At 40.1% G+C, this 27,265-nt stretch overlaps 1 protein-coding gene across 2 annotated transcripts in view; it reads left to right on the top strand.

Annotated features, from left to right (window-relative positions):
* Positions 1 to 1,502: 1,502 nt before the first annotated feature.
* MAST4 (microtubule associated serine/threonine kinase family member 4) overlaps positions 1,503 to 27,265 on the top strand; it is a 275,284-nt gene continuing 249,521 nt past the window's right edge. For both annotated transcript variants that reach the window (XM_062612321.1, XM_062612322.1), the window contains exon 1: positions 1,503 to 1,874. In XM_062612321.1, coding sequence (XP_062468305.1) covers positions 1,650 to 1,874 — 225 coding nt within the window. In that variant the 5' untranslated portion in view covers positions 1,503 to 1,649. The remainder of the gene's footprint in view (positions 1,875 to 27,265) is intronic.

Raw genomic sequence — 27,265 nt, forward strand, 5'->3', positions numbered from 1 at the left:
TTAGTTCTTGAATTTCTGCATATACTTCATGTTTCCTTATTATTAAATATTGGTACAGGCAAGTTTCTGGTTAAATGCTATAGCTACGGGTATTAAAATCCTCTTCCCCAGTAAATTAACTCCTATGCATTTTGAGGGCCTGATCTAAGTACTGACAAAAAGCCAAAAAGAACTATCACCACTGTTACAAACTAATACCCAGCTTTAATACCTTGTTCAAAGCAGAGAAAGACTGAGATTTGGAGAATTTTATATAGCTATTTTTTCTTCCACTATTAATCTGATAATCCGGATAGTTATCGTAACATTAAAAAAAAAATTTTTTTTTCATTTACCACCTGGGAATACTGGATAAACTTGTCAAATTACAAATCTGGAATAGGGGAGACTTGCATTTTATTTCCTACTTTCGTTATCTAAGTACTGTGTTAATTAGAGCACATCAATAACTGGTCTGTGCTCACATTTCTTTTCCTATGAAATTGGGATGTAACGATGCTGTGGGACTTTATTCATTACCAAAGTGCTTAATCTGATTTCACAATTCGATTAGCCCAGGGAACCCTGGGCTGTACGGGCATAAGTAAGTAATGTGTATGTATGTAATGTGTAATACACACACCCGTGTATACAGGTGTGTGTATATATTTATACATTATACTAGTATATTAGATTAGGATCCATGTTATCATTATGACATCTAAAACCAAAGTATTTTCAAGCCAGTATTTTAAAAATTGACACAGCCATTAGGTTTAAAAGCCATTTAGGTCCTTAAAGATCGAGGAGCTGTCTAGAAAGATTTGTATAAGCTTCAGGTGCCTCACTTCTGTGATCTGCTTCGGTTTCAGTGGCTCGAAAAGCCTAGTCATAAATCCCAATGTCAATGCCCGTTTCAAAGTCAAACACCTAAAAGGATTTAGTTTGCTTCAAAACCGTATCTAGGTGTACATACCCTTTACCAACGATAGGAAGCTGGCAAAGCCGCTGCGATAAACCGCTGATTGATAGTTCGTTTTTAGAGGAATAGCGTGTCGTAGAAAACTGTTGTCATAAGGAATCCCTGTCTGCGTTTACTCCTGTGGCACCTCCCAGAGCGGAGAGGCCCGCGGTGCGCCCGGCCCCGGGGTCTGGCAGATCCGGCTGTGGTCTCCGCACCGCGTGCTGTCGCCCGCCCCCTCCCTCGATCGAAGCAGGCGGTGCGACCGGGGGGGACCGCCAGCCCCGGGGAGTCGTGGCTTCGCGTCTAGGTCCTGCTGCCCTTCGCAGGGAGGGGCAGCGAGAAGGGTCCCTGTCCCTCGCCCCGTTCCCTAGCCCGCCGGCAGACCCAATCTTCTGCTGCACTCGCCGCCCTGAAATCTCTCCGCTATCAAATCCGCCTGATCCCCACAGTGGCCCCTTCTCTTCCCCTCCCCGCTCCGCTACCTGCCGCCCTCCCGCAGCTCTCCGACCTGCTCCGCCTCCCGCACCGCTAGCTCCGCCTGGCCAGGCCTAGCGCCGCCCGCAGGCATCACACGCCGCCGGGGAGCGCGGTGGCCGGCCCGGCTCCGGCGGTACTGCTGCCGCCGCGCCGTTACGCTCTGCGGGGCGGGGAGGCCACGGCTGCCGACTGTGGGTCATGCGGCCGGCGCGGCTCTGAGCCTCCGGCTATGGCGGAGAAACTTTCGTCGGCTCCGGAGCGACCGCGGGGCGCCGGACACGTCGGCTCCTCTTGCTCCAGCTCCTCCTCCGGCTCGGAAACTCTCTCCGATGAGGGAGAGCTTGGCGCCTGCGGGGCGGCGGCGACGGGGCGGCGGCGGCTCCCGAGCGAGGAGCGGGCGAGCACTGGCGGGCGGGCGGAGGAGGATGTCTCGCTAGAGGAGCGGGATGAAGAGGTGCGCGGGGCCGGGGGTGCGACGGCGTTCGCTTCTGTCGGCCACAGACGGGAGCGGTGTGGTTTCTGCTCCCCTGACTCTCACCCGTTCTGGCTGCTGGTAGTGAGGGCTGGGGGGTTTGCATGGAAGGGGTGTATTTTTCTTTTAAGGAACCTTTTTTTTTCTAGCGTGTCACCTTCGGATACCGTTGCTCTAAAGCAAACTCTTCAATGTCAGACGGAAGTGATGGACAAGCACCTAAACTACACTAATCCTCTTGTGAGAGCTAATGGCAGGCTGTAGATTATGGAGGATCTCTGTGGTTGATAGATATGTAGCGTGATACGCGGATAACGCGTGGTGGTCGCTCCCTGCCCATCCTGATTAGCTGCAGTATTTCTAACGGCACTCTTAAACCCAAAACAACTCCCCCCACTATGTTACTGTGAAGTGACCCTTTTGTATCTGAGACTGTGTCGTTTTTCTTGCTATGAACCCCAAACCAAGCATATTGGTCTGCCTGACTCCTGCTTTACTTTGTGTACATAATCTCCTGTATACCTTACAGGAGTGGCTGATGTACCTACCTTTTGTTGTGGTTAACTTTTTAATTTGCTCTTAGCTGGCGTTTCTTTATTCTGTACCTTTAAGCAGCTGGATGTGCAAAATTTTCTTGGGGGGAAACCCTCGCATTTTGAAAGGAATATCTTTGAAATGCTGACTGAAGTTATTTGCAACTAGCTGAGCTGTGGTTGCCAGTAATGTTTTCCTCTACAGTATGTGGATGAATATGTAGATCCTGCTTTACACTTCATTCCCTGATGCCTCTGCTACTAAACTGATAGAACAGTAGGATAGCAATGTGAATTTGATCTGATACGACTTTATCCTCCCCCCCTTTTTTTTTAATTATTATAATTTAAATACTCAAACTCGGGCCAGGGTCCTCCTCTGTTTCAATTGCATGAGCTCACAAAGGCTGGAATGTTTTTGCAGGAAAGTGCATTTATGATAGTGGTAGAAAGAATGTGGGTATATTTAAATTATTTAGTTATTTTTAATGGATGTAAACTTGCTTTATTCACTTGAACTGAGTAGGAGCTCTGTAGCTGTTAGCATGGTGCTCACTGGTAGGTAACTGATATATTCCGCTTCTCTGCAGGTCTTGTATGTGTGGGCTGGGGTCTGTGGTTACCACAACTATGTGGTGTCTAGTTGGTTTGGTGCTCAGTTGGTAAGCCTGCAAAATACGATAGAATACACAAAGGCTGTTTGTTCAAATAGCTGAACTCAGAGCTGCTGGCAGACCAGTAAAGTTCTGGTTAAGGCTAGTTAGTTCTGTGTGTGCTTTAGGGATGCATTATAGGTACCTTTTGAGTTGAAAATATGGGGAAGCCCAAAAAGAAGCAAATATTAAATTCATTAGAGTTTGGGAAATCTTCTACATGGGCAATCTAATACCTCACCTCCAGTTAGTAATGATAGGAGATACCAAAATAAACTTATTTTTATGTAATGGGAAAGTATGCTTAGAATATGCAGCCTTCTTCCCTTCCCTTTATTCCCTTCTGCTAGATTCCTTCATTATCTGAAACTAGTCTTTTTTTTGTGCTTTGGTTTTGCCTATTCTTCCATTTTGGGGCAGTGAGTGCTTGCGGCTGAATTCCTGCCTACATGCAGAGCTACCTGATAAGTGCACCTGTATAATCTTTTTTTTTTCTTTTTTTGTGCAAGGACACGACGATGGATTACAGTGCAGGAATAAATGAATGCATGTTAATTTGAAATTGAGAGAGTATCTATGTTACTTGCAAATTGAAACCCTTAAAGATAGTGAAAAAAGGCAAGACTAATGTCCAGGATTAGCGTACAGACAATTTCAAGCTTTCTTGATGTGCCACCTGCCAGAAGAGTCACATGGAGAGGAGAGCTTGAAGATACCATTTTCACATTAGCATCTTATCCTATTAGTGTCAAATAATGAAAATTACGATGTTTTCTGTTATGTTTCATTTACGAGTTCTTTTGGGTTTATGGATACCTCGTATTTGATTGTACTCTTCCAGGTTTCAGTTTTTCTCTTGTCCTGGCCTTGTTCCTGTTGCCAGCATAGCAGAATTGAATCTGTTGTCACGGCTGTTCAGTATCTTTTAGACAGCAGTGAAACAGATTGTTCCGATACCCCTCTTGATGCTACTTTAGCTGTCAGTAAATTCTTCAAAGCCATGACATAAAAAATATTTTCAAACTGCATTTATAAATAAGTAATTAGAAAACAAGCATATTTTCCTATACGTGTTACTTACTTCATGTGGTATTCCAGTAGAACTGTTACTCTCCTGTGACACTGTATACAACATACTTGACAACTCTGATCTTGTCTCCTCCTAGACCTCTTCTTCAGACTAAACAACCCCAGTGGCTTTAATCTTCCTATATAGAATGTGTTTCCAGACATCTGATCATTCTCATTGCTGTCTTGTGGAGTCTTTCCATCTGGTCACATCTTTCTTGAAGCATGATATCAGAAAGCAGGATGCCATACTCAGATTTAGGTCTTGCCAGAGCTGAACTGAACAGAAAGATTATTTCAGAGGTCTCACAAGCAATGTTACTGTTTACGTAGCCCAAACTGCTCATTTACAGTTTGTGGTCTGTTACGAGTTTTGCCTTTTTCTGAAGAATGATGTGAATGTTTCTGCTTTACCAAAAAGGACAATTTGTCTCCCCACCTTGGTGAAGGAAACTTAATGCTGTCACTTATGGTGGGGCTGCTTCTTTTCTATCCATAAATTAAATAGTAGAAGTGAAAGCTTGTTAATTTGTTTTCTGAGTATCACATCTGAAAGAGTTAATTCCTGGAGGCAGATAGTGAAGGGAGAGGTGAGAAGAAAAGGTACATCGCTACTTTGTTTTTGTGGTGGTGTTGTTTTGGGTGGTTTTTTTTTCTATTATTACTTCATCCTACTCTTCTGTAAACTTCACCTTAAAATTACAAAACAACCAAAGAAAACCAGCCTCTCATTTCATGTAAGCAAGGACAAATGATAGTTTACAGGATCATGGCCATCAGTTACTAAGGTGTTTTTGATGTTATACTCTTAGACTCATGAGAATGAAACATGGCTTTAACCTTGTGTGGGAAGTGCTTTGCTTCAAAAACATCAGTGCATTGAAGTGATGTGGATAGCAAACAGTTGAAACTATGGCTTTAACCTCATGTGGGAGGTGCTTTGCTTCAGAACCGTCAGTGCATTGAAGTGATGTGGATAGCAAACAATTGAAACTGAACTGAATTCCAGAGGATTATTTGCCTATGCTCTTGTGAGGTGAGTGGCTAACTGCTGGCAGGAGCAGCCAGGATAGGATTGCATAGTGAAGGCCACTCAAGACAAACACTACATAGAGGATGGCTTGCTGCTTTAATGTAGCATGGTTGTTTAGTTTTTTAAGGATTATTCTGTATTCTCTTCAGAACTCTTGTTAGACTATTTTCCAGATTGTCAAAGGAGGAGCTGAAGCTGGGCAGTGGCACGTTTTCTGTTGAAATCTGGCTGCTTCAACAGTCTGTGGATAGTCAATACCAGAACGGGATTATGCAGAAAGGGCTGAAAGCAAAAACTCCAGGATTTTCCTATTTTCCTTTCTCTTGTATTTCTATCTTCTCTACACTAGTCTTTCTTCTAGCAAAAAAAAAAAAGTGACTGTGAACAGGAAACATGTTTTATGAAGTTTACTGAGGCAAGTGATGCCAAGTGTCATTTGGCTGCATTAATTTCTCTCATTCAGAATATTTTACAGTCTTCAGTACAGCATGATGTATGTGATTTTTTGTTGGTGGCTTCCAAATCTCAGTCAGTGTTTTACAGGGTAAGTGAGAGCTCACTTGGGTTAATCCTCTCTTATAAAAAGAGGATGAAGACAAGCTACGGATTCATCGCCTACAGCAGTAATCTTAAGGATTTGAAGGTTAAATTGTATGTTTTAGAGTTGTCTGCCTTTTCTGTCTCTGTCAGCTGACCTACTGAAAGACCTTGTCTTTCTACAAACCTTGTAACAGTAATTGGGAATGCACATTGCTTACCAGAGCAGAGTATCAAGCCAGAGAGGATCAGTGGTCTTCAGAGGGAATAATAGTGTGTCATATAGCACAGCTGTATTGGTCTGAAAAGGATCCAGAAGCTTCTGAACCCACCAGTGTCTTCTGGATTAAAATAGTATGTCCTCTTCGTCATTTTAGATGCTTTGCAAAAACCCGAAAACCTCCCATGAAGAAAAAAGGGGGGGGGGTGGGGGGGGGAGAATGTAGTGTTTTGTTGTCAGATGATTTCAGTTCTTGCTTTGTAAATTAAATGTCACTGACTAAACTGTTAGTAAGGGTTGATTCTGTGTTGAAAAGATGATGAGCAACTGTAAGGACAGGGTTGCTTCTGAAAAATGTCCACTGACCTGTGAGGTTGATGGTTCTACATTTTTACTCTCTAGTTGATGTGTATCATATTACAAAGATACTGCACTACACAGAATGAGAAGCACAAGAGCTTTTTCTGTTGCTGCTAACTCGTTGCCTGAATGTGCCTTCTTGCTGTTTCTGTTGCAGTCTGTTGTGGCTTCAGGAGGACTGTATGGTGAGAATGAATTACTGGGAATCTAAGATTCTGTTACGAATGTACTCATAGCAAGGTGAAGATGGTGTTAGAGAAAGTATTGCTCTAAAAGCTGCTCTTTCACACATTTGTCCTTGAGCATATGTCCTCTAGAGAGCTATAGTACCTCCAGCATTACAGATTGTCTGCCAGATCTTCACCTCAACAAGACTGTAGTGTAATTTGCAGGAGGGTGGAAATCAAATGCTTCAGGATAAAGTAAGCGAAGAGTGTATGAAGTGATGGCAACATTAAAATGTGCATCCATGTATAACAGAGATGGTGATAGTTCTGTCAAAATAATCACTGTGACCTAACTAGTAATGAAGTTTTTGTTATTTTTTTTTTTCCCTCCTGCTTGTCCTGCTGAAGTATTAGCCATGGGAGATACTTAGACTCTGTTGGAGATTTTTCCTTCAATTGTTTCAGACTCCCTTGTCTCTGACAGTGATGGGTTAGCACTGTTGTAGCACACCCTGGATTTTACAGCTACCTAAATGTGAACTGCCTAATTGTCAGAGTGTGATCCTTAGATCATACTAAGGGATAGAAACAAAGTCATAAAATGTATACTTCTCAGGGTTAAAATTGTTGCAGTGGGATTAAATAAATAACTCATTGAGACTAGAGTAGCTGCAAAGCTGTTCTTGCGTCACATGCGGCAGAAAAACAGCATTGCCTTTGGTTTTTTAGATATATTTGTGATGTTACCTGTAATGTTAAATACGTTACACTTTAAGTGTGTAGGACTGTTTCAACAGTCAGTTAAAACGCTTTCTTGATTTGCTTTTAGTATGAAAAAGTCTCCTAGTTTAAACTTTCTGCATGCCGGATAGGCCTTTAAGGTGTATGCTGATATGCACCCTTGTTACATAGAAATACATTGGGAAAATGAGAGACACATGGTTGAGGGCTTTCTCTAATACAGCTGTGTGCTGTTGCCTGTGCTTTTAGGTTATCTGTGCAATAATAGTGTTTATAGCTCTCTGGAGCTTCTTTTGAAGGATTTGGTGGGTATAAATAAGTAGAGCATCTCCCTTCTCACTTGGAATAAGTGAGAGCTGAAGAAGTAGATTCATACGTTGAGTTATGTATCTCTTTTAGTGTGCCAGAACTACTTACATATTTAAAATCCTTCTGGAAGGAGGTGTGTGATTATAGTCTTCAAACCAAAATTTGAATGCATTTGCAGAAATGGTTGAGTGGGCCTTTTACAGCAGAAGGACATAGTCCTGAAGCTAATCTTCAGGATCTGTATGTTCAACTGCGAAATCAAATGTCAAAAAATGTCTTTTCTGAAAAGCTGCAGCTCTGTAGAAGGAGGACAGTCTAAGTCCTGGGTAGTCCACTGCCTTAGACAAAATTTTCACTAGATGTGAACTGCTTTGAACTGCATGCCAGTAAACATAACAATGTGGTGCTAATGTCGTACTATGAGGAATATGATGAGGCTACTCTGCTAGCAGTAACAGCTTATGTGAAGTTGAATTTACACAAAGGGATAGAAGAATCCCAAGTAAAGACTTAAAATAGAAGCTCTGTCAAGTGCAGTGCAAATGAGAAGATCCTTGAGCTAGCAAGCTGAGCAGCTGGATAGCCTTTTACTGCAATAATCCATGTAATGGGGTAACTTTTCTGTTGGTTTTGCTGCATATTATAGACTCCTTCCCCTTACCCCAAAGAACAGCTGTGACCTGGGAGATTGGCTTGCTGAAGCATTAATACATATCAATTACTTGGTTTCCCGTCTTGCTATTTGGGTTACTTGGAGCTGGCAAACATTAACTAGCAACACTCTATGTATAAGATATGAGAAGAACATATTTAAAGGCAAAAATCTGAAATGCAGAATTCAGGGACTTAGAAAAAGGGGCATGATGAATCTGAAAAGATTAGTAATGTGTATGAAGTCCTTAAAGTTTTCTAGTAAAGCTTCCTTAGGCAGAGTTTCTCTGACAATCAGGCTGAAGGTTTTCTCTTATGCCCAATGTGGTAAAGCAGATGCTTGTTATTAAGAACTTAAGTGAGGCAGGCTCTGCCTGTTTTGCTGCTGGGTTGGGAGATGTTCAGGCTTTGATCTGGGAGAAATACCAGATCAAAACTCCAATTTTTTTTTTTTTTTTGTACAGTACCAAGCACAGCAACGTTACAGCTTGTGTTGGGAGCTCCTCAATGTTACGGTATCACAAGCAGTACTGTACATGCTATTTTAAAAGCAGTGATATGGACTTCAAATACTCTGCATTACAGCCCCCCCCAATTTTTATCATTTGTTGCTTCAGCCTTCAGATAGTGTATTTTCAGCTATTCTTTGCAGTTGTGGAGTTTAAAATTCTCTTCTGAAATGAGGTTTTAATAGTTGGGTGGTATGTGTATGACTGATGAGAGACTTGGCTTAAAATCATGAAATGCTTGTAGCTCTTTGTACAATGATAGAAGGAAAAAAGATGGAGGTACTTTGAGGATAAGGTAGCTGAAAATATGAAAGATGTGGGGGGTGTGGTATGTGTGTGACAAACAAACTCTGCTTCAGAATGAAGCCAGGAACCTGTGTTAGCTTAGTTGAGCCAAGTAAAGCTTCACTTGCCCTTTCCTAGCTGAAAGGGATGCTCTCATTAAACTTCTGTGCTGAAATGCTGTCCTACTTCAGCCAGGATAAGTGGGATGAATACCTTGCCCTCCTGTACAAATCTAACAAATTCTAAGCTGATGAATTTGCACCATTCAGAGGTGAATTACAAGTATGTCAACTGTTTAAGTGTCCTGCTATATAAAAAGCCTGGTAGCCCTTGTCACAGGTTTCTTTACTGAGTGTCTCTACATTTCAAGGGAACTTCCCCCCCCCCCGCTTTTCTGGTTAAACATCTCTGGAAGTGACTTGCAGGAGAAGCAAAAAAATAAAGCCCTGTGCAAGCTACAAAAACCTCTTCCAAAATTGTGTTTGCAAATAACTGATTATAGGATAGTCAAGAAAGATGAATTTCCTGTTGCCTGGCAGAGAAATCTGTGCATTAGGTGCATTTTGCAGTGTTTTATTGTAACAACTGTCTATATCTCAATATATCCTTTTTATTTTTATTTATTTATTTTTAATTGCTAGAGGCTGCATACTGAGTGACAAGCTTCCTTTGTGAGGCCATGCTGCCATGGTAGTGTGACTGTAAAATTAATTGCACCTGGACTGTTAATGATCCCATTGTTTTTAATAGCTTTGCAATCCTGAGAAAGAGAGCGGTGGGTGAATGGAGCAGATGAACTACTGCACTAAAATGCTAATTTGATTTTCATTGTTACCTCAGGAAACTTTTACTAGAATGTAATAATGCTGTAGCTATGGCTCAGTGGATGCTTTCATTGTAAAGCAGTTATTCAGGCCACATAACAAAAATGTCTCTGATGTCTTTCATACTGTGTCTCAGGTTTTGTGCATAGTATATGACAAGGAAAGGGCAGAGTGAATTGTGCCCTATATATTTGTTCTGAGCTAGCTAACAGAATAGATTGTTTCCAAGAAGTCACAAAGAAATCCTTTAGCTCGGTTCAGTCTTTGTAGCTTTGATAAGTAGATGGGTTAATGTAAACTTTTTGGATGTGTTTTAGCCTGTTATCAGTGGTTCCTTTCCGTTTGTTCAAATACTGGTGGTTTTAAAACATTATACCAACGGAGGACATCTTCCAAGGTAAAAGATGCCATTGATTTGCTGGGAGCAGTTCTGTAGCAAGCAGAGTACTGCATATTGAATTGGCTGTATGTTCTTTTAGAAAATGTGTGTCTAAATTACAGACTGATTAGCTGAAATGGCAAGGAGGTAACCTTGGGCATATCACTTGTAGGTCATTGAAGGGCAGTGACAGTCATTGACTTTCTTGAGTTTCACTAAGTGCATGAGTTTGCTGAAACAAATGTGTGTGTTGGCATTACAGTGTGGGCTCACAGTTGCACTGAATTCTGCTGAGAGAGTGTATGTACGCTCAAGGTGAGTATGTGTAAAGGTAGTTGTACGGTCTAATGATTGGGAACCTAGCTGAGAATTGATTCCCTCTAATAGCTGAGAGCCTATTTCTGCTCATGACTGAGAGATGTAACAAAAGTATGTTTTTTGTGAAAGTGTATTTGGTAGAGTATATATGTTTATGCTCATGGTGATTGTTTGTCTGAAAAGGCAGGAAAACATAGGTGTGCAGCTGTTCTATGACCTTCATATGCGGCCACACTGGGGTGCCTGGCCCATGCTCGACAACAGTGAGATCATGAGAAATTGCACACCCCCATGAGTAAACAGTTACAGATATGGCATAAAGATGGTTGTTTTTCTAAGGGTGTAAAAGCAGGACCCTCTTGTGGCCAAATCTGAAGCCTCACTTATGAGTGGACACACCACATAGGAATTTTCCCAGTTACCTAAGACTCCTAGCATTGCCTGCAATGGGTCTTCTCAGCTGGAAGTGTGGGCCTGGATGGTGATTCAGCGGTAACTGGTGATGCATTTCTTCTTAGTCACTATTCTTTCTATGCAGTAATGATTAATGCATTGCTAATTTTTGTTGGTATTTTACTCATATATGTATGTGTATATCTGATTTGCTTTATTGTATTTATTTACTATATACAGAGAGAGGTACATACCTGATTCTCATTAGTGTGTTTGTTTGCTTTAGTGTGCTTGTTTAATAAACTGTGACTATTCTACAGCTAACGTGTGGTCATTTTGTGGTGTACCCTGCCTGTCAGCAGAACATAAGGCATCTAGTCTTCTCAAAAGAATAATAGTTTACAATGCTGTCACTATGCTGAGTATTACCTTCCCTCCTGGCACCTGTTTTTGTGGTCTCCCTGGTTTACTTCTATCCAAACTCAGCATGCTTAGCTTTAAATTCCCATCGGAGGTAATAAGTAGTGACTGAAAATTGGAGCAGATGAAACTTAAGAGTTACATTCAGATGGTAGTGGTCCTACAGTTGAAGTGGGAGAGTTACAGGTAAAGTAAGGGTGTGAAGAGAGGATGAGGAGAGAGGTTTGGTTAAGATATTATAGAATTGTAGCATCATAGGATGGTTTGGGTTGGAAGGGACCTTAAACATCATATAGTTCCAACCCGCCTGATGAGGGCAGGGGCATCTTCCACTAGACCAGGTTGCTTAAAGCTCTGTTCAACCTGACATTGAACATTTCCAGGGGTGGTGCAGCCACAGCTTCACTGATGAAACTGTGCAAGTGCCTCACCACCCTCACAGTGAAGAACTTACTGATACCCAATTTAAATCCACCCTCTTTCAGTTTAAAGCTGTTATCCTTTGTCGTATCCCTGTATGCCTTTGTAAAAAGTTCCTCTCCAGACTGCACACTAGAGGAAACCCTTTTCCACAGTGTTCAGTAACCTTTATGCTTCCGAGTTTGTCACTATTAGTGTTGTACTAACAGGGCCATTAGACATAAAATTAAGGAAGAAGTATGTTAAAAACATGTACAAACTTAAAGCCACACTGTCAGGCACTTGAGGTGTGAACTTGCTTAAGGGTGAGGAAAAGTACTACATCTGAACTTTGGTATGTTAGTAACCACTCAAACAGCTGGGAGGTGCAAGCTGTGCTGTTACAGCCCTGCATTACTTCACCTGCATGCTACCTAAGAGAGCAGCTGTGCCAGGAACTGTGGCATTGTAACTTGTGCAGAACAGAGGAATAGCCTCAGAGGTATATGCACCCTGTTGACTTACAAGCAGGTAGGGACAGGTTTTATGGCTTCATGAGCTAAAGCACTTTCATTCCAGATCTGATTTTCCAATATGACGCTTCCAAGTAGTGTTTTTTTGGCATGGTAATTAAGAAGAAAGAAGACGTGCACAAACTGCAGATGACAAATGTAGGCATATTAAGTCATAGAACTGTCACTTGAAAACAAAGAATTGGGATTAGCAAAGTAAACATCTTTGAGGACCTGGGTTGTAATTCAGGCCAAGCTAGCAATATTTTTCCAAGTAAGTGTATACTAGTGTCTTCCTATAGCTAGCTGCAGTTGCTGAAATCTTGCATGCTTTTTGAATATCTAAAAAAAACCACCAAAAGCCCACAAAATAACCCCCAAAACTACCCCCCCCCAAGAAAACACACCCAAACCCTCCCCCCCAAAAATACAAACCCGCAATAATAATAAAAAAAAAAAACAACAACAAAACCCCTCCCCACATCACTACTGGTATAAATACTTTACTACTTTCATGCTAGTGATCTACCTGTAATTACATAATGCTTTTCCTTTAATTCTTTCCTTTTGGGAGCTTTAATAGGTTGCATTGCAGAGAAGTTATTTTGGCACTGAAACTTCTTGTGTGTAGCTTCTGGAAAAAGGATCCTACAGTTGGCTCCTGATGGCCTTGGTATGAAAAAAGACTTCAAAGGGATCTTTCCTGCAAAATGAACAAGGAAGCAGAAAGAGCCTTGCCTGTATAAGCAAATAACACAATGCAAGGGGGTGAAATGGTTTGAAGACAGTGTTCATATTGTATGTGTTTTGGGGGAACTGACTTCTGAACAGCTAGTCCAATCTCAAGAGGTGATGACCTGGTGCACTGCCAGTTGGGCAGGAGCCGGGTGTGCTTCAGGGTTTGTCAGAAGGCTGGCTTGGGCACTGGTGGTGTTGCCCCCAGATCAGCCCAGTTTAGCCACATGAAGTTCTTGGTTGATGCCTGGCCAGTTTTTTTTAGTACATGTTGAGCTTTGTGCAGCTGTTGATGCATGAACTATTTTTTCTGGATAAGCTGAAGTTCAATGTGTCTGCAAGAGCTGCAGTTGCAGGTTTGGTTATACTGTAAACATAAAATCATTTCAGTTGAAATTTCTGGCTGGGTGTGGTGATTTTCATTAGTTGTTAATCTCTCTGTCCTAACTGATTATGGTTGAAGTAATGTGCTTTCATGAGAGAATTAGCAGGTGGTTGGTGTGTTAATCCTTTCTGTTTAGGTATGAGTTTGGTAATCCACCTCCTAGATGTAGATGTCTTGCCTGTCTAAAGCTGTGATTTCTGTCTGCCTTATTTTTTATTTTTATTTTTATTTCTAAAGATGAACTTTCTTGCTACATGCGGTTACTCCTTGGCAGTTTCTTCCCTATGTTTAGTATGGTTGCTTCTAAACAGATTTGCCTGTCTCCTAGGAGACAAAGCAATGCCACTGCACCTGATTTTAAGCCTTGAAGATGTTATACATAAATACGGGAAAAATGTATAGTCTTCCCTGTACTTTAAGAGGTGTGGACAGGTAGAATGGCTTGGCCTGTTTTTGTGTCTGGTGGTACTGTTAACAGATGCCTCCTACAGTTTGATATTGATACCTGTGCAATGTCTGTACTTGTTCAGATAGCATCCAGATAAAACCAGGTAAGCTTCTCAGATAAACCTGTGGGCAAAAGACATTTCCATAATAATAGATGATTGTTTAGTCTAAGTATAAAGCTAGGTCCCAAGGTTTAAGGGCTCCTCTGAAACCACCCACTTCTAGTGCATGTGTGTAGGATATATTTTTTCTTCAGTGGGTCAGTGATACTTACGTACTAGAAAGCTTCAGAAAAAGCATCTTGAATTTGTGTTTGATGTTACAGAGCATATATTGACAGAGTTGTACATAAAAATGTACACCTGTATTCATTTCCTTTATTCTTAGGACAATTATGTCTCTTCCTGCGAGATTTCTAGAAGCATAAACAAACTCATTCTTTAATATCCAAATAATATAAGGAGTGTGGGGGAATTAACTTTGAAGGTTTTATCGTACAGGCATAGCACTTAAAATAATTCTGGTGACTGCATTTGCAGCTGATGTGGTAGAAGGCCTTCTGGAGTCTCCAAAGTGTGTCTTATACATTGCTGATCACTTCAGCGTAGCTCATGCATGTTTGGAGTTGTAGCACAGCACTGCACAACTAACCACTAAAGCACTTGGAGAGCTTTCATAATTAGACTTGACTGATTTGGACTCCTTTTTACTGTGTTGTACTCGCCATGCACTGCTCTAGTGCTCTTGCCCAGTGGTGTTTTTTATGTGGATGTGCAAACATGAAGTGTAAGCCTATGTAAAATGTCATGAGGCAAGACCAGTGCTGGACATAGATTACACAGCTGAGTCAAACCTTCGTTACTTGGCTCTTGTTCACACACAGATGTAATGCTGGAGTGTTTTGAGGCTTTATTAGTCTGGCTGAAGTTGCAAAAGAAATCAAGTCCTGTTTTTCCTCTCTTGCTTCACTGGCCTGCACTGTAAGTGGCTGAAGGGTGGCTTTGCAGAGTCTGGTTTCTGGGGCTGCAGTTTGCTGAGAGTGTCTGTAAATAAAAGTCTGTCTCACCTTGCAAAATGGCTTTATAAAGCTGGAGTCCAGGTTTGGGGCTCATGGACACCTAAGGTAAATCCATTGTGTCTGGTGTGGTTCAGTAAGTGCATTTTTTCTCTGTGAAGTTCTTCTCAGATGTTGTTTCCCTTCAGCGAGAACGCTTGTATTGGGTGCAGGTGGCCAGCTGCTGGCAGTGGGCGGGCTGCAGGGGTATCCTCTGTGAGGAGAAGCCAGGGGTGCCATGTGCCAGACACAGAAAGATTGCCAAGAAGTAGCCTTTAATAATGTAAAAGTTGAGGGTTTGGCTGTTCTGACACTTGTCTTCTAATTGTGAAGGTTTTAAGATGTTTTGGGTATCTTAAATCAGTCTCTTTAATGAACAGTGGTGTGTGAGTTTAGGATTTGAGCTTCATAGAGGCTAGCATCATGGTGGTAATTTATATGAAAGATTGAAAATTCTGAGGCTGATTGGATTAAGGTTTGTTTTTTCTTTCCCATACCAGTGGCACTCTCAGGAAAGGCACAAGAAACCCATCTCTTTTTCCATTGTTCTGTTGATTATAAAATGGGCTGTCTACGCAAGGACAGGGGCAGGTTTGAAGGAAATTGCACTAGTAAACTAAGGGACCTGCAATATGCCACTGATATTGAGGTTATCTGATATTGTGCAGCACACTGGCCTGAAGTTGTCCAGTTTGATGGCTCAATTCTATGTTTATGTGGCATGATAAATATATGCAGCTGTGCACCTGGACTTGTGGTCTGCTGCCCACTGACTGACTGAGGTTTTGCTTTTCTTTCTTGTATGTCTTGTGTCTGCCTGCCTGAATATGCTAGTTGCCTTTTTTAGTTGTCTTTATTCAGTATCCTCAGATTAAGACTTTCCCAGTATGTATGTGACCTGAGGTCTAGGTTGGTGGTACATGCCTCCTTATATGCACACTGAAGAGTGGTTTATGGCTGCATGTGAAATGCGTGTTTCAGCATTGCTGTCCATCTAACAAACATAAGTGTGTGAACTTTACAGTGGGGCCAAACTGCTATTTGTGTGAACTACTGCCATCTATTCTACACCTAGTGCTAACTTCTCTTCATAAAGCACTTACTGATGCACCTAAGCAGATGGAACAGATGCATATGCGTCCATACACGTGGCTGGCTAATGGAACAGTGATACTCCTTGAATAAAACTCTATAACCTACCTGCTTTTTGTGAAATGTGCAAAGTAATCTCTTACCTCGCCACAGATGAGAATTCTTAAAATGAATAAACATTTGAAGTTAAAAAACCTTCGGACAGGTTCCTACCCTGTCATTACTTAAGAGAGAATTGAGCCGGATTGTGGCACTGTGGATTTATCTCAATAATCAAGCCACTTTATCTTAGACATTGTGGTTCAGATTGTCTACCCCTTGTGAAATAGTGATTGACAGGAAAATCAAAGATGGCGCTATATTTCCAGGGTGAACAGGTTAGCTAGATTTAGAGAAGTGAAAGCAAAAGTTATTTCTTTAACCTCTCCTGTTTTTACTGTTGTGAGTGCTGCTTGGAAATTGAAGTTCAGATTTTGGAGGCCTCATGTATTGCATGTGAAAATCCTGGAGCTTGGAAACATGATTAATCTCGGCACAGCATCTCACTCTCATTTTAAGATTTTGTAGTGTGTAACCTGGTAGATAGAATCACTGTAGTCGAGCCTATCCTGTGCAGAGGAGGTTGAACCATGGAGAACATGTCAGCGTGTTGTTAGTGTAGCCCCTGACAGTAAAGGCCCAGCAGTGCCCAGGCTGTGACCAGTAATTACAGCTTCAGAGATGATAAAGCCTCTACTGGATATTCAGTTTCCCTGCATGTGTGTGTTGGGAGAGGTGTGGAAGGAGAGGAAGCAGGAGCCCAGGCCTGCTTCCCACTGACTTCCAAGACAGTTTTTCAAATGAAGACAGAAAATGTGTTACATGTAGCCTCCTGCCGATGTTGTTCATCATACCCTACTACAGATTAGTGTAGATTTCAGCTGACCTTTCAGGCTGCTAGCTGTTTAGAGGTGCCAGGATCAGAAAGTTCATTCAGACTTGGTAACATCTAAATTGAAAAATTGAAATGCAGGGATTTCAGGTCTGGGTGAGAGCATCTTGACTGCATGCTTTAGATCAAGTGCAGACCGATTACGCAAGTATAGGCATTAAACTGTTACTGGATCAAGGAGAAACTGATTTTTAAATGCTGTAAGGGCTTTTGGGAGACTGTAAACATGCATAGATGTGGCTGCTGAGAAGACCTGGTCCCATGTGACCCTATGAAGCAATTTATGCTGACAAAATTTTAAAACCATAATTACATTCCCTTTATACTGGTGAAGAGAAGGGTCAAGAAAGCATGGTTAGAATCCAATAATCCAGACAAATATTAGCAAAATAACTTCTTTAATATTTATCCATCTTAATTGGAATGCCATAGAAAATGGTATGATTTTCTGTTCTTAGTATTCCATGTCTGTTTTGATGATACACTACACTGGATTACTATAAAATATTCTAAGCCGTTGTACTTGTTGTCATATTGCATCTGCCTAAGAGGAATTTGTTTGATCATTAAGTCATGGGGGGGGGAAGATTCAGCTCTGCACACTTTTTTTTTCTTGAAGTAGATAATTCTGAAGCTGGAGTGTTTTGAGGTATGCTGCTAGTGGCAGGCTTCTCAGACATAGCAGTGACAGCATTAAAATATTCTTCTTTTAAAGCCCTAAGAGCAGGCATCAGCAAGACTTCAGTCTTGCACCTTTAATTATCTGTTTAAACCTTGAATTTCCACAATGCAAGAAACTCAGCATTTTTTGGCTTTCCCTTCCCCCCCCTTGCAATGTCACGCTATTGCAGAGTATATTGCTATAAAGTTAAAACTTAATAAAAACATTGGGAGATACTTCAGTTGAGAAGTTGCTTGGAAAGGAAGATGTGTAGTTTTGGGTAGGTTTTGGACACTGAAGAATCTTTTGGTCCAGAGTCTACATATATGTGAAATAATAATCCTCCAGGCAGCGTAACCAAATGGAAGCTAGCTGGATTGCCTGTGTGATGGATTACACTGTATGAACAAAGGCAGGAGGTCTGGGAGTTCATGTTGACAGCAAGTATTTAAGCAATATTTTTAAGGTGTGCAGATTTTAACTTCAGCACTTGAAAATTAGCTTCTCTTGATCTGACAAGTTGAAGTTCATGCTTTGTTGGTCTCTCTGCAGCAGCACGTGGTATCAGAAATGTCATGACCACTCTGTTATCACATTTGTCTTCTTCAGATAGAAAAAATACTAGTGGTGCAGACACATAAATGAGCTCCCCTTCTTGCCAGTTAATGTCAGAAGGTAAATCTGTTATCTTTCTTTTCGCATTGCATATGAATTTGTTAGCTATTATAGTGTTAGAATTAATGATTAAATACGTATTGCACTGTCGTGGTTTAAGCCCAGCCGGTAACTCAGAACCACGCAGCTGCTCGCACACTCCCCAGTTCTTCCTCCCCCTGCTCCAAGAGGGATGGGGAGGAGAATCGGAAGAATGTAGCTCCCACCGATTGAGATAAGAACAGTCCAGTAACTTTTTTTTTATTTTCTTCTTTGATAATAATTTGTTCGTAATCATTATGTGTATTTGTCATTCTAATAATGGGAAGCTTAGAAGGCAGAGAAGACAATTAGAAAAAAACCCACTACTGTTAAGAAAGAAACTTGCTGAGACTTTTGAGTATCCAGGAACAAGCAGAACATCAGAGCACCCCAACTTTTGTAAAGAAAGGCATCTTATTTGTCTGACTTCTGATTTCTTTTGTTCAATGGACACTATTGCACGGATATCTCCATGTCTCACTGGCCTGGTCACTGCTCCAAAGCAGTTAAATGTGCATGCATCTTTCTGTAACCTGTTCATGAGTTTATTGAAAGGTTAACCATTTAATTTTTCAGCAAGCTGCAGCTCTACCTTAACAAGCATGGAGCCGTTTTAAATTAATGGGTCCAAATACAATAGAAAACTCTCACTTTCTAATCTACTGGTAGCTAGAAATAGGAGAATTTATTTAAAATTATATCCTCTTGACCACCATCTGTGGGAAAATGTGGTCACAACACAGAAATAAAATTGCTGTGAATGGTCATATATTATGCTGGAAGGCATCACTGGATGGGAAGCCTTACAGAAAGAGATCAAGCATTACATGCCTAGTTAATATATAACATACCTTTTCACTTACAGAATTGTATGTTATAAAAAGGTAAAGGTGAATGCCTGGTCAGATAATTTTGAACCCTTTTTGTGGGCCATGTAAGAGTTTGGTTTGTGGGTTGCTTCTTTTTAAAGTCTCGTGTAAAAAGGTAGTAACAGAAAGCAAAATTTTTACAGAAGATTTTGACCTGCACTGCCTGGCAGTATAAATGGAAAATAAGCACTCTGAGACCTCTCTGCTTTAAATTTATGTAGTCCAACTTGATTTGATCCTTCCCTTCCCCCCAGGTGAATTTATAACAGCAGATGTTTAGCCTGGGTCCTTATAATTGAAATGTATTGTCCCACATGCCTTGTGAATTGTTATTGTAGTAAAAATCTATTGGCACTTGGTAACAGCCCTAATGGAAGTCTCTTTCAGATAGCTTGTTTTACTTCCACTTTTTCAAAAGATTGAGTTCTCAGATTGTGTAATATTTCAGTATAAATTACTACTTTTACTGTAATTTTTACAGGGCTTGCAGTCTGATCTATATGGAGTTCTGCATTTAAAACACTGCATTTGGAATAGTCTATCAACATTGGTTTTTAGATACTTTTTGGATATTCCATTAACACAATTGCATGAGTTGTTAATTAGGAGTACCTGAATTTCTTAGCATAATACTGATGTGGTTTACACTGCTGGTTACATCAATTATAATTTGCTGTACATGTTCCCTACAGACTGACTGAAGTGTTATTTAATATCTGAAGTTGTTCCTTTAGTGTGTATCTTACTCCTGAACTTTATTTTGTTCTGTACTGCTCCTCAGACTGGCCTGTGCTTGGTGAACCAGACTGCCATGACACTGCACTTTCAGTGCTTCGAGTGCTTGTTACTGACAATATGTAACTAACTGTGTCTTCCTCCTTTGTTATCAATAAGGAGAATGAGAAGTGGTGAGTGAGACTTCTGGAGCTTTTAGACATTTCCAGTTTTTATCTGGTCGGTTGTGCTTGGGATTACACTGGTTGAATGGAATGTTCCTCTTCTCTCATGGGAAGATGTTGCACTTGGAAGTAAGCTTGGTGTTTATTAGCACCAAACCTGGTGCATGTAATTTCTTGTCATAATGCTAAACCATAAATGACTTTATAAATGGCTTCATGAATGTGTCTTCCTGTCTGTATGTATTTCCAGGAGACATCTTAGAGCAGTCTTCCAGTACCTAAAAGGGCCTATGAAAAATCTGGAGAGAGACTTCTTACAAGGGGAATAGCTTTCAACTGAAAAAGGGTACATTTAGATTATATACTAAGAAATTCTTCACTGTGAGGGTGGTGAGGCACTGGAACAGGTTGCTCAGAGAAGCTGTGGATGCCCCATCCCTGAAGGTGTTCAAGGCCAAGATGGATAGGGCTTTGAGCAGCCTGGTCTAGTGGAAGGTGTCCCTGCCCATTGAAGGGGAGTTGAAACTAGATGAGCTTTAAGGTCCCTTCCAACCCAGACTATTCTATGGTCTTTTTCCAGATGAATGCATGCTTGTATCAAAATATGGTATGGTCTTTTATGTTACTTCTAACATGTAGTTCTTTTTAGAAGATAGTACTTAAAGCACTTTCTGTCTTGGTGATGAACACTGAAAATAGTACTTATATGAAAATAGTATTTATATTCATATACCACTGTCCACTTTAAGTTGCTCCATGTTATTTGTGGAATTGGAGAGTAGAAGAAACTACTCCTGTGCCTAAAGATAGTGTTGCCATATTTTGGGGAAAATGATTACAGCAGAAATTCATTTGCTGTGTTGCACTAAGGAGGTGTAGTTGTCACAAACCTCTTACTCTCTGAATTGATATTGTACACTTATTGCTGAAGTAGCAAGGTTGGGCTTGTGTTTTTTTTTATATGCAAGTGATCCCTCTGATTCTTTAAACATCTTTAGTAATAAGAGCTCCCTGCTCAAACTAGAAAACAGCAGATACATAATATAGCCTGTGACTATTGAATTGTCAAAACAGTGGATCTCTGTTCATATCAACAGTCTTGCTCTATCATATTAAAAAAGTCCAACCATATAGTCATTGGAATTAATGAAAGAACAAATAGAAAGACTCGTTCTGGTGGTAGGGATGCTCAGAGAGAGAATCAGCTGGCATTTTAATCTCTGTTGCCTCCAACACAGACATTTGATTGTGTGGTAATGTGATTTAAAGATTTCTTAAATACAAAATTTATACACACACAGTAAAGCCTATCCAACCTTGGAAATGCTGAAACAAGTCTGGCTGACTTTGCTATAAGATGCTGTCTATAAGGGGCGTTTACTGTGAGCTTGCAGAGTTTCTGTTAGGAACGTTATTACTGAATCTTGGATTACTCATTTCATTGGAGTTTTTGAGTAATTCAAGTATGAATTACTCAAAATCTCCAATTCCTCATTGAATTGGAGTGGACTAAATGAGAAAAGGATTATGCTAACTCCTGGCTATTATTTTCTGTAGTCCCTCTTGCACCAGTGAAGCTTCTGTGTCTGTTCTGGAGTCTTCCCAAATGGGTCTTATGTTGAGAAATGAAGCTAAGATGTTTGGAGCAGCAGACTCTTAATAATGCTAATGAATATTTTTTCTGATTCAGCAGAGAATCTCTTCTTCCAGAAAGCATCCGATGCACCTCTCTCCTTGCAGTAGCTGAGCATTAGGGTTTTGTGTGATAAGAGTTGTGATAGGTCTGCTTCTGCATTGTTTTTATTTGCCTGATTCAGAGAAGAGTGAAATCCTAGGTGTTCTGCATGGTGTGTATGGCCATTTCTCTGTGGGAAAAGGGACTGTAACTATTCCAGGGTATGTTTGTAACTGTTGTGTGTACAACATCCAGTTGAATGTTCACTAAGCCAGACAGAGACTTCATATAATCTGGTATTCTGAAGAATTTTGTGCAAGCCTTGAAGGCCTTCAAATATGAATCTCAATCTTAGTGTAGTTTTTAACAGGTAAACTATCAAATTATTCAGTGATTGGCAGTTTGTTGAAAAGATTGGACATTCTGGCGGGGCTGAGGTCATGAGTTTCTCTGTCACTAGAAGGGTGTAGTTTTTGATGCAGATAAGAAATGCCATGAAGTTGTTTTCTGATAATGTGAAGGGTGAAGAAATCCTCCTTCTGAAGAACCATTGATTTGCAGAACCAATGATTTGTGCTTGTGAGTTTGTGGCATCAAGTCAGAGTACAGGGCAGTGTGGTCGTTGCAGCAGGACAGAAGTCTTTGGAACCCCAGTGTGTAATGCTGCTGTTGTGGGTTTGTCATGCTACTTTCAGGTAGTAGATGTTCAGAAGCTGTACACAGAGATCTGCGGGGACTCAAAGCTGATGTTTATAAACTGTTAAGTCTGTAGTTTACCTCTGCAAATGCATGTGCTGGGATTAATTTTAATTTAAAAAAAAATTTGTACATGTGTGGGATGCGTGTTGTGTCATCCCTATCAGTCTCCATCGTTGTGTCCGCCCAACTTTTGGCCACGTGCAAAGGCTTAGGGATGCTTCTGCTACTCTTCCCTCCTCTCCTCCCTGTGCTGGAATATGGTTGCTCAAAAGGTTTCCTCTATATAATCTGTTAATGCCTTGTTTTGCATCAGCTGTCAACCTGGCACAACATTCATAAATATATTCCTTCTAGCAAGTGGAACTGATCTGTGAACATGTCTCATACCTCTTGTACAACCAAATTGTGCATGTGGCTTAAAAGTTTATACATAAAATTGAGAGGTGGAATTGTTTCACCTCAGGGGTAATTATTTTTTCTGATAATAATTATGGTGCAGGGCTAAACATATTATCATGGCAGTACTTTAATCGTGTACTGCAGCTCTTACCTAGCCACCTGTAATTTCTAATAGCACTGGAAATACTGAGTAACTTGGGAAAGACCAAAGAAACTTGCATTTAATTTAATTATTTTAAAAACTGACTCAAATGTAGGATCTTGTTGATGTCAACTTTAATCTTTTCCTAGCTAGATTAACTCTCAGACATCTTTAGTTCTCTCTTACACAATTAATTTCAGTTATCTTCCTTTTTAATCAAATGTTCTGCTTTCAGGCGAAGGGGATGAGATCAAGGGATTGTACCAGAATAGAGCTGTAATCTAGTGATAAAACCTCGTTTGCATTGTGAATGAAACTGAACTTTGGAACCACTTCATACTGTACCCAATTTCTTGTCTCTTAATAATTTAGATGAAAGCATTCATGGTTAGAACAAAGTTGTTCATTTAATATAACTCTTGGAAAAAACATAATCTTTCTAATTTAGTTCCAAGAATGAAGCTAAGGCTGCGGATGGGAGTAATTGGCAATTACTGTTACTGCCATTATAGAGTTTCTGGTGCTGTCACTTACTTGTTTTAGACAAAATTGTGTCAGGAAACCAAGTATTCAGTTGAGTTGTGGCTGTCTCTTACTTCTGTGAAAAATCCGTGTAGTCTGATGGAGCTGGTCAGAAAATTTGCCTCCAGACATCCATTTGGTCATGCAGCTGTTGCTGCAGACAACCTGTATAAACAGTCTCCGGTTAGCTTCCCTTAGTCATCATCAGGATTGGAGCAGAGGAAATTTTGTGAACTAGCTTGTCATAGTTTTTGAATAAACTAGATTGTATACAAAATGTAAATCTTAACTGTAGAGATGTTGTATATAGAGCTTTCCAAGGAAGCATTAAAAGCTGCCTTAGTAAATGTTATGCTGCTATTCAGAGCATTTTCAGGGCAGTTAATGTCTCAGCTATTAGAACCTAACTGAAAAACCCAAAACTTACTGTGATTTAGTGTTATTCTTCCCTTCACCAGATTGTGCTAAACAAGATGCCTTTATAAAATGAGTATTACTTTCAGTTTTTTCTTGCTAGGCAGTGTGTAACTAGTGCATGGGAGATGAGCGGTGGGAGAAAGAGCAGGTACTTTGCTGCAGTGTGATGCTCTCCCATTGTGTTTAAGCTGGAATAAGACCAGAGATATTGCTTTGCATTACCAATGCAGATTCTTTCTAGCATTAAAGAGAAAATAAGCCCTGAAAATGTTTGGGCTTTCCTTTTTAAATGAATTCTGTCTTACTGCTAATGAAATGAAAAAGATTTTGATTCCATCTCTTAATAGACTTGTTAAAGAAGTCATGAAGAATTAAGTTTGTAGTAAATTCTTTAAATTTATTTATTGCTTAATGATTCTTTAAACAGATATGCACAATTAAGTACTTTCCTGGAACTGGAGAAAGTCCTGCTTTGATTTTTAACTTTCTAATTCAGGTTTTACTGAAATTGTGATTCAGATTAGCTCTTGGAAGTTCAGCAACACCTAGAAATTCTGGTCAAATTCTTTTGCCATCTTCATCTGTAGGAATGAAATGGTGATTGCTATAGTAATAAAGTTAATTTCTTCATACTGTGAATGTGTAAGAAAGCAAGCAGTGAAGCCTGATGTATGTTCAAGCACACTGAAATGAGAAGCTGTTTGAATACCACCAATGGGAAAATGACTTTGCAAAATATTCCCTGTTCTTTTGTGGACATGTAGATGAGAAAGGGCCATGTTTTCATGAGATACAGCTATTTGAAGGAACGATGAAAATGTCACTAATTATTAAGAGGTAGGCCTGGGCTGACCTTGTTAGCTTTGGCACCTGTAGCTTCAAGAAGGTAAAACTTAGATTCAGCTTATTTAATTAACTTAATTAATATTTAAGTTTGACTTAAAAACATAGAACATGAAAATGTTGGAGGTGCTTTGACCTTATGTTCTCAGCAGTGTTGTCTCTTGCTGTTTTAGTTTATGTGTCTACAAAGTGTACGCAATCGAAGAGCAGCAGTGAATTTCCAATATTAAATTAGGGAAACAGAAAGTGTTTTTATGGGATGACTACTGTCAGAGGATAATATGTAAGCTGGAGCAGTTTCTTCTGTATGAAGCTTTTAATGCTTTTCAGGACTTTTATGATTTGGAATTATTTTGTGTTAAATACTTTAGTAATTTTTATTTTTAGTTTTAAAAAGCAGTCTGCAATAATGTTCTTGTTTTAGGTGAATGTGGGGTGTTGGCTTTTAGGAATTAATCTACTTTTTCAGTTTTGCCTGTTTCAGTGTTCTGTTGGTTACAGAACTGCATATTAACTTCAGGTATTATGTGGTTACAAGTTGTGTAACAGTTGTTGCTATGATTTTTTCAGGTGTAGCGGATAAAATATTTGATATATTTTGCTATTCAGACAAAAGTGTGTGGTTCTTCTGCTGTTTTGGAAGGAATATTAGTAAAATGGTGAATATCAGTCTTCTGTGTATTAGATGACTTAATGATGTATGAAGACTTGTCTGTATCCTCTCCTCTTGCCATTTTTCTAATGTGAAAGAACTCCAAGCCAAGCAAGGGTTATCTGTTGAATAATCGGATTCATCCTGTAAAAAGAGGGGGAAAGCTAAATGTACTCTTTTCTGAAACATCTTACATGGGAGCACAAAGCAGGAGTGGAAAGCTGCTTACATGCGATTTGGGACTCCTGTCTGGTTGGTGGAGTCTGATTGAAGTGCAGGCTCCACTTTCAATAGGGTTTCACCTCTTTATTCTTGAGATGAAATTCTTTGCCTGTAGGGCATGGAGCTAGTAGTGACTGGTTGTTAAACTTCACACAAACAGAATGAGGCAACTCCTGATGTAGTGAAGGTAAGCAGCCTTCCAGATGTCTCTTGGGATGGTTCTCCTGGGAGGTGACCAAAGATGATGGTGCGTGAAGAGAGGGGTGCATTTACAGTGATGCCAGGTGGGAAATGGAAGAGACTGAAGCTGAAAAGTGAAAGCATCAAACTTGTGCTTTAGTGGAAAAGGAGAAAGGGAAGATGAGAGAGGCCTCAAGGCTATTCGAGCCTTTCTTCGCACCTTGCTTTGCTCTAAATGCCGAAGAAAACTGAGAAAAAGAAGCAGAGGCAAGCAAATAGGGCTATTTCTGTATGTCATAGATACATCTATATCTATGCTTTCTAAACTGGAGGAAAATGAGAACTTTCAAAAGAATTTTAAACACATGGTTCAGTGCCTGTTTAGTTGAAGGAGTAGGTAAATGAGATTGTTTCCTCTCTCAGATTGCAAAAATTGCAAATACACCAACCGAACAGTGTGGTGTATCTCTCAGGGGATATTGTGCCATGCTGATTTGTTATACATTTGGTTTAATTACTCTAAGAATTTCAGAAAGTTTGGAAATCCCTTACAAAAGGCTTGGTGATAGGACTTTATTTTGTGTAATTAAAATATATTATGGGCAATGGGCATATTTTAATGTTGAAAGCTGTTGAAGTGATGCAGTGAAAAAGTAATATTTTTTTTTTTTTTTTCTTTCCCCTAATCACCACACTCCTGTTAGGCTACTTTTCTTTAACAGAGCAATTTTGGAATATCTGTCTTTAATCTGCATGTGTTCAGGTATCTTTAATCAACTTGTATTTTATAGGCTCCTACAGCTGATTGATTTCTTAATTACAGCCTCTTATTCCAGCACTGGCCATACTTTTTCTTAGTTCAGTGACTGACTCAATAGTTTTCTAAAACCATAATATTATGATATAGCTATAAGAAAATTAATCCAAGTTAGAACTTCCTATTGAATCAAGCAAGACTATTTCTGTGATGTTTAGTTGGGCACAGTAAATGGTCGCATGCCGAAAGAACATTCACTGCATGCTGAGCAACAGTTAAATGTAACCTTTTGTTTTTTTTACCAGAGCTAAGTGACTTACAATAAGTGGGTAAATAATGCAAGGTACAGAATTCCTGTAGAAAGATGAAATCATGGGATGGTTATAGTGCTTAGTGAAAATGTGAATCTGTTTTTTTACATTGCAGGCACAACGCTCATTAAGTTACTGGAACTGGAAAAGGCATGCAGCATGTATTTAGCGTTTTCTCCATTTATCCCTCAAGGTGTATAGAATTAAGACAAAAGGTGTCTGAATGACCAGTGTTTCATGAAACAGCTGGTTGCAATTTTTTGAAAAGTGATTCATGCTAGAAGATGTTACACTGATTCATACATGCGAATGTCATTTTCTGGCTTTAAAATATATTTATGTACAAGGATCTAAAGGATGTTTATGAGGTTTCCTGGAGTTTTGCAGTTAAAGTGAAAATTACGAAGAACTCTTTAGAAATATTATCCTATGTGAGCATTGTAAAGAGCAAAAATTGTAACTCCCCTTCTCATC

This window comes from Pezoporus occidentalis, unplaced genomic scaffold, assembly GCF_034315485.1.
Source record: "Pezoporus occidentalis ecotype Australia unplaced genomic scaffold, CSIRO_AGI_Poc_V1 ctg16, whole genome shotgun sequence".
Lineage (NCBI taxonomy): Eukaryota > Metazoa > Chordata > Aves > Psittaciformes > Psittacidae > Pezoporus > Pezoporus occidentalis.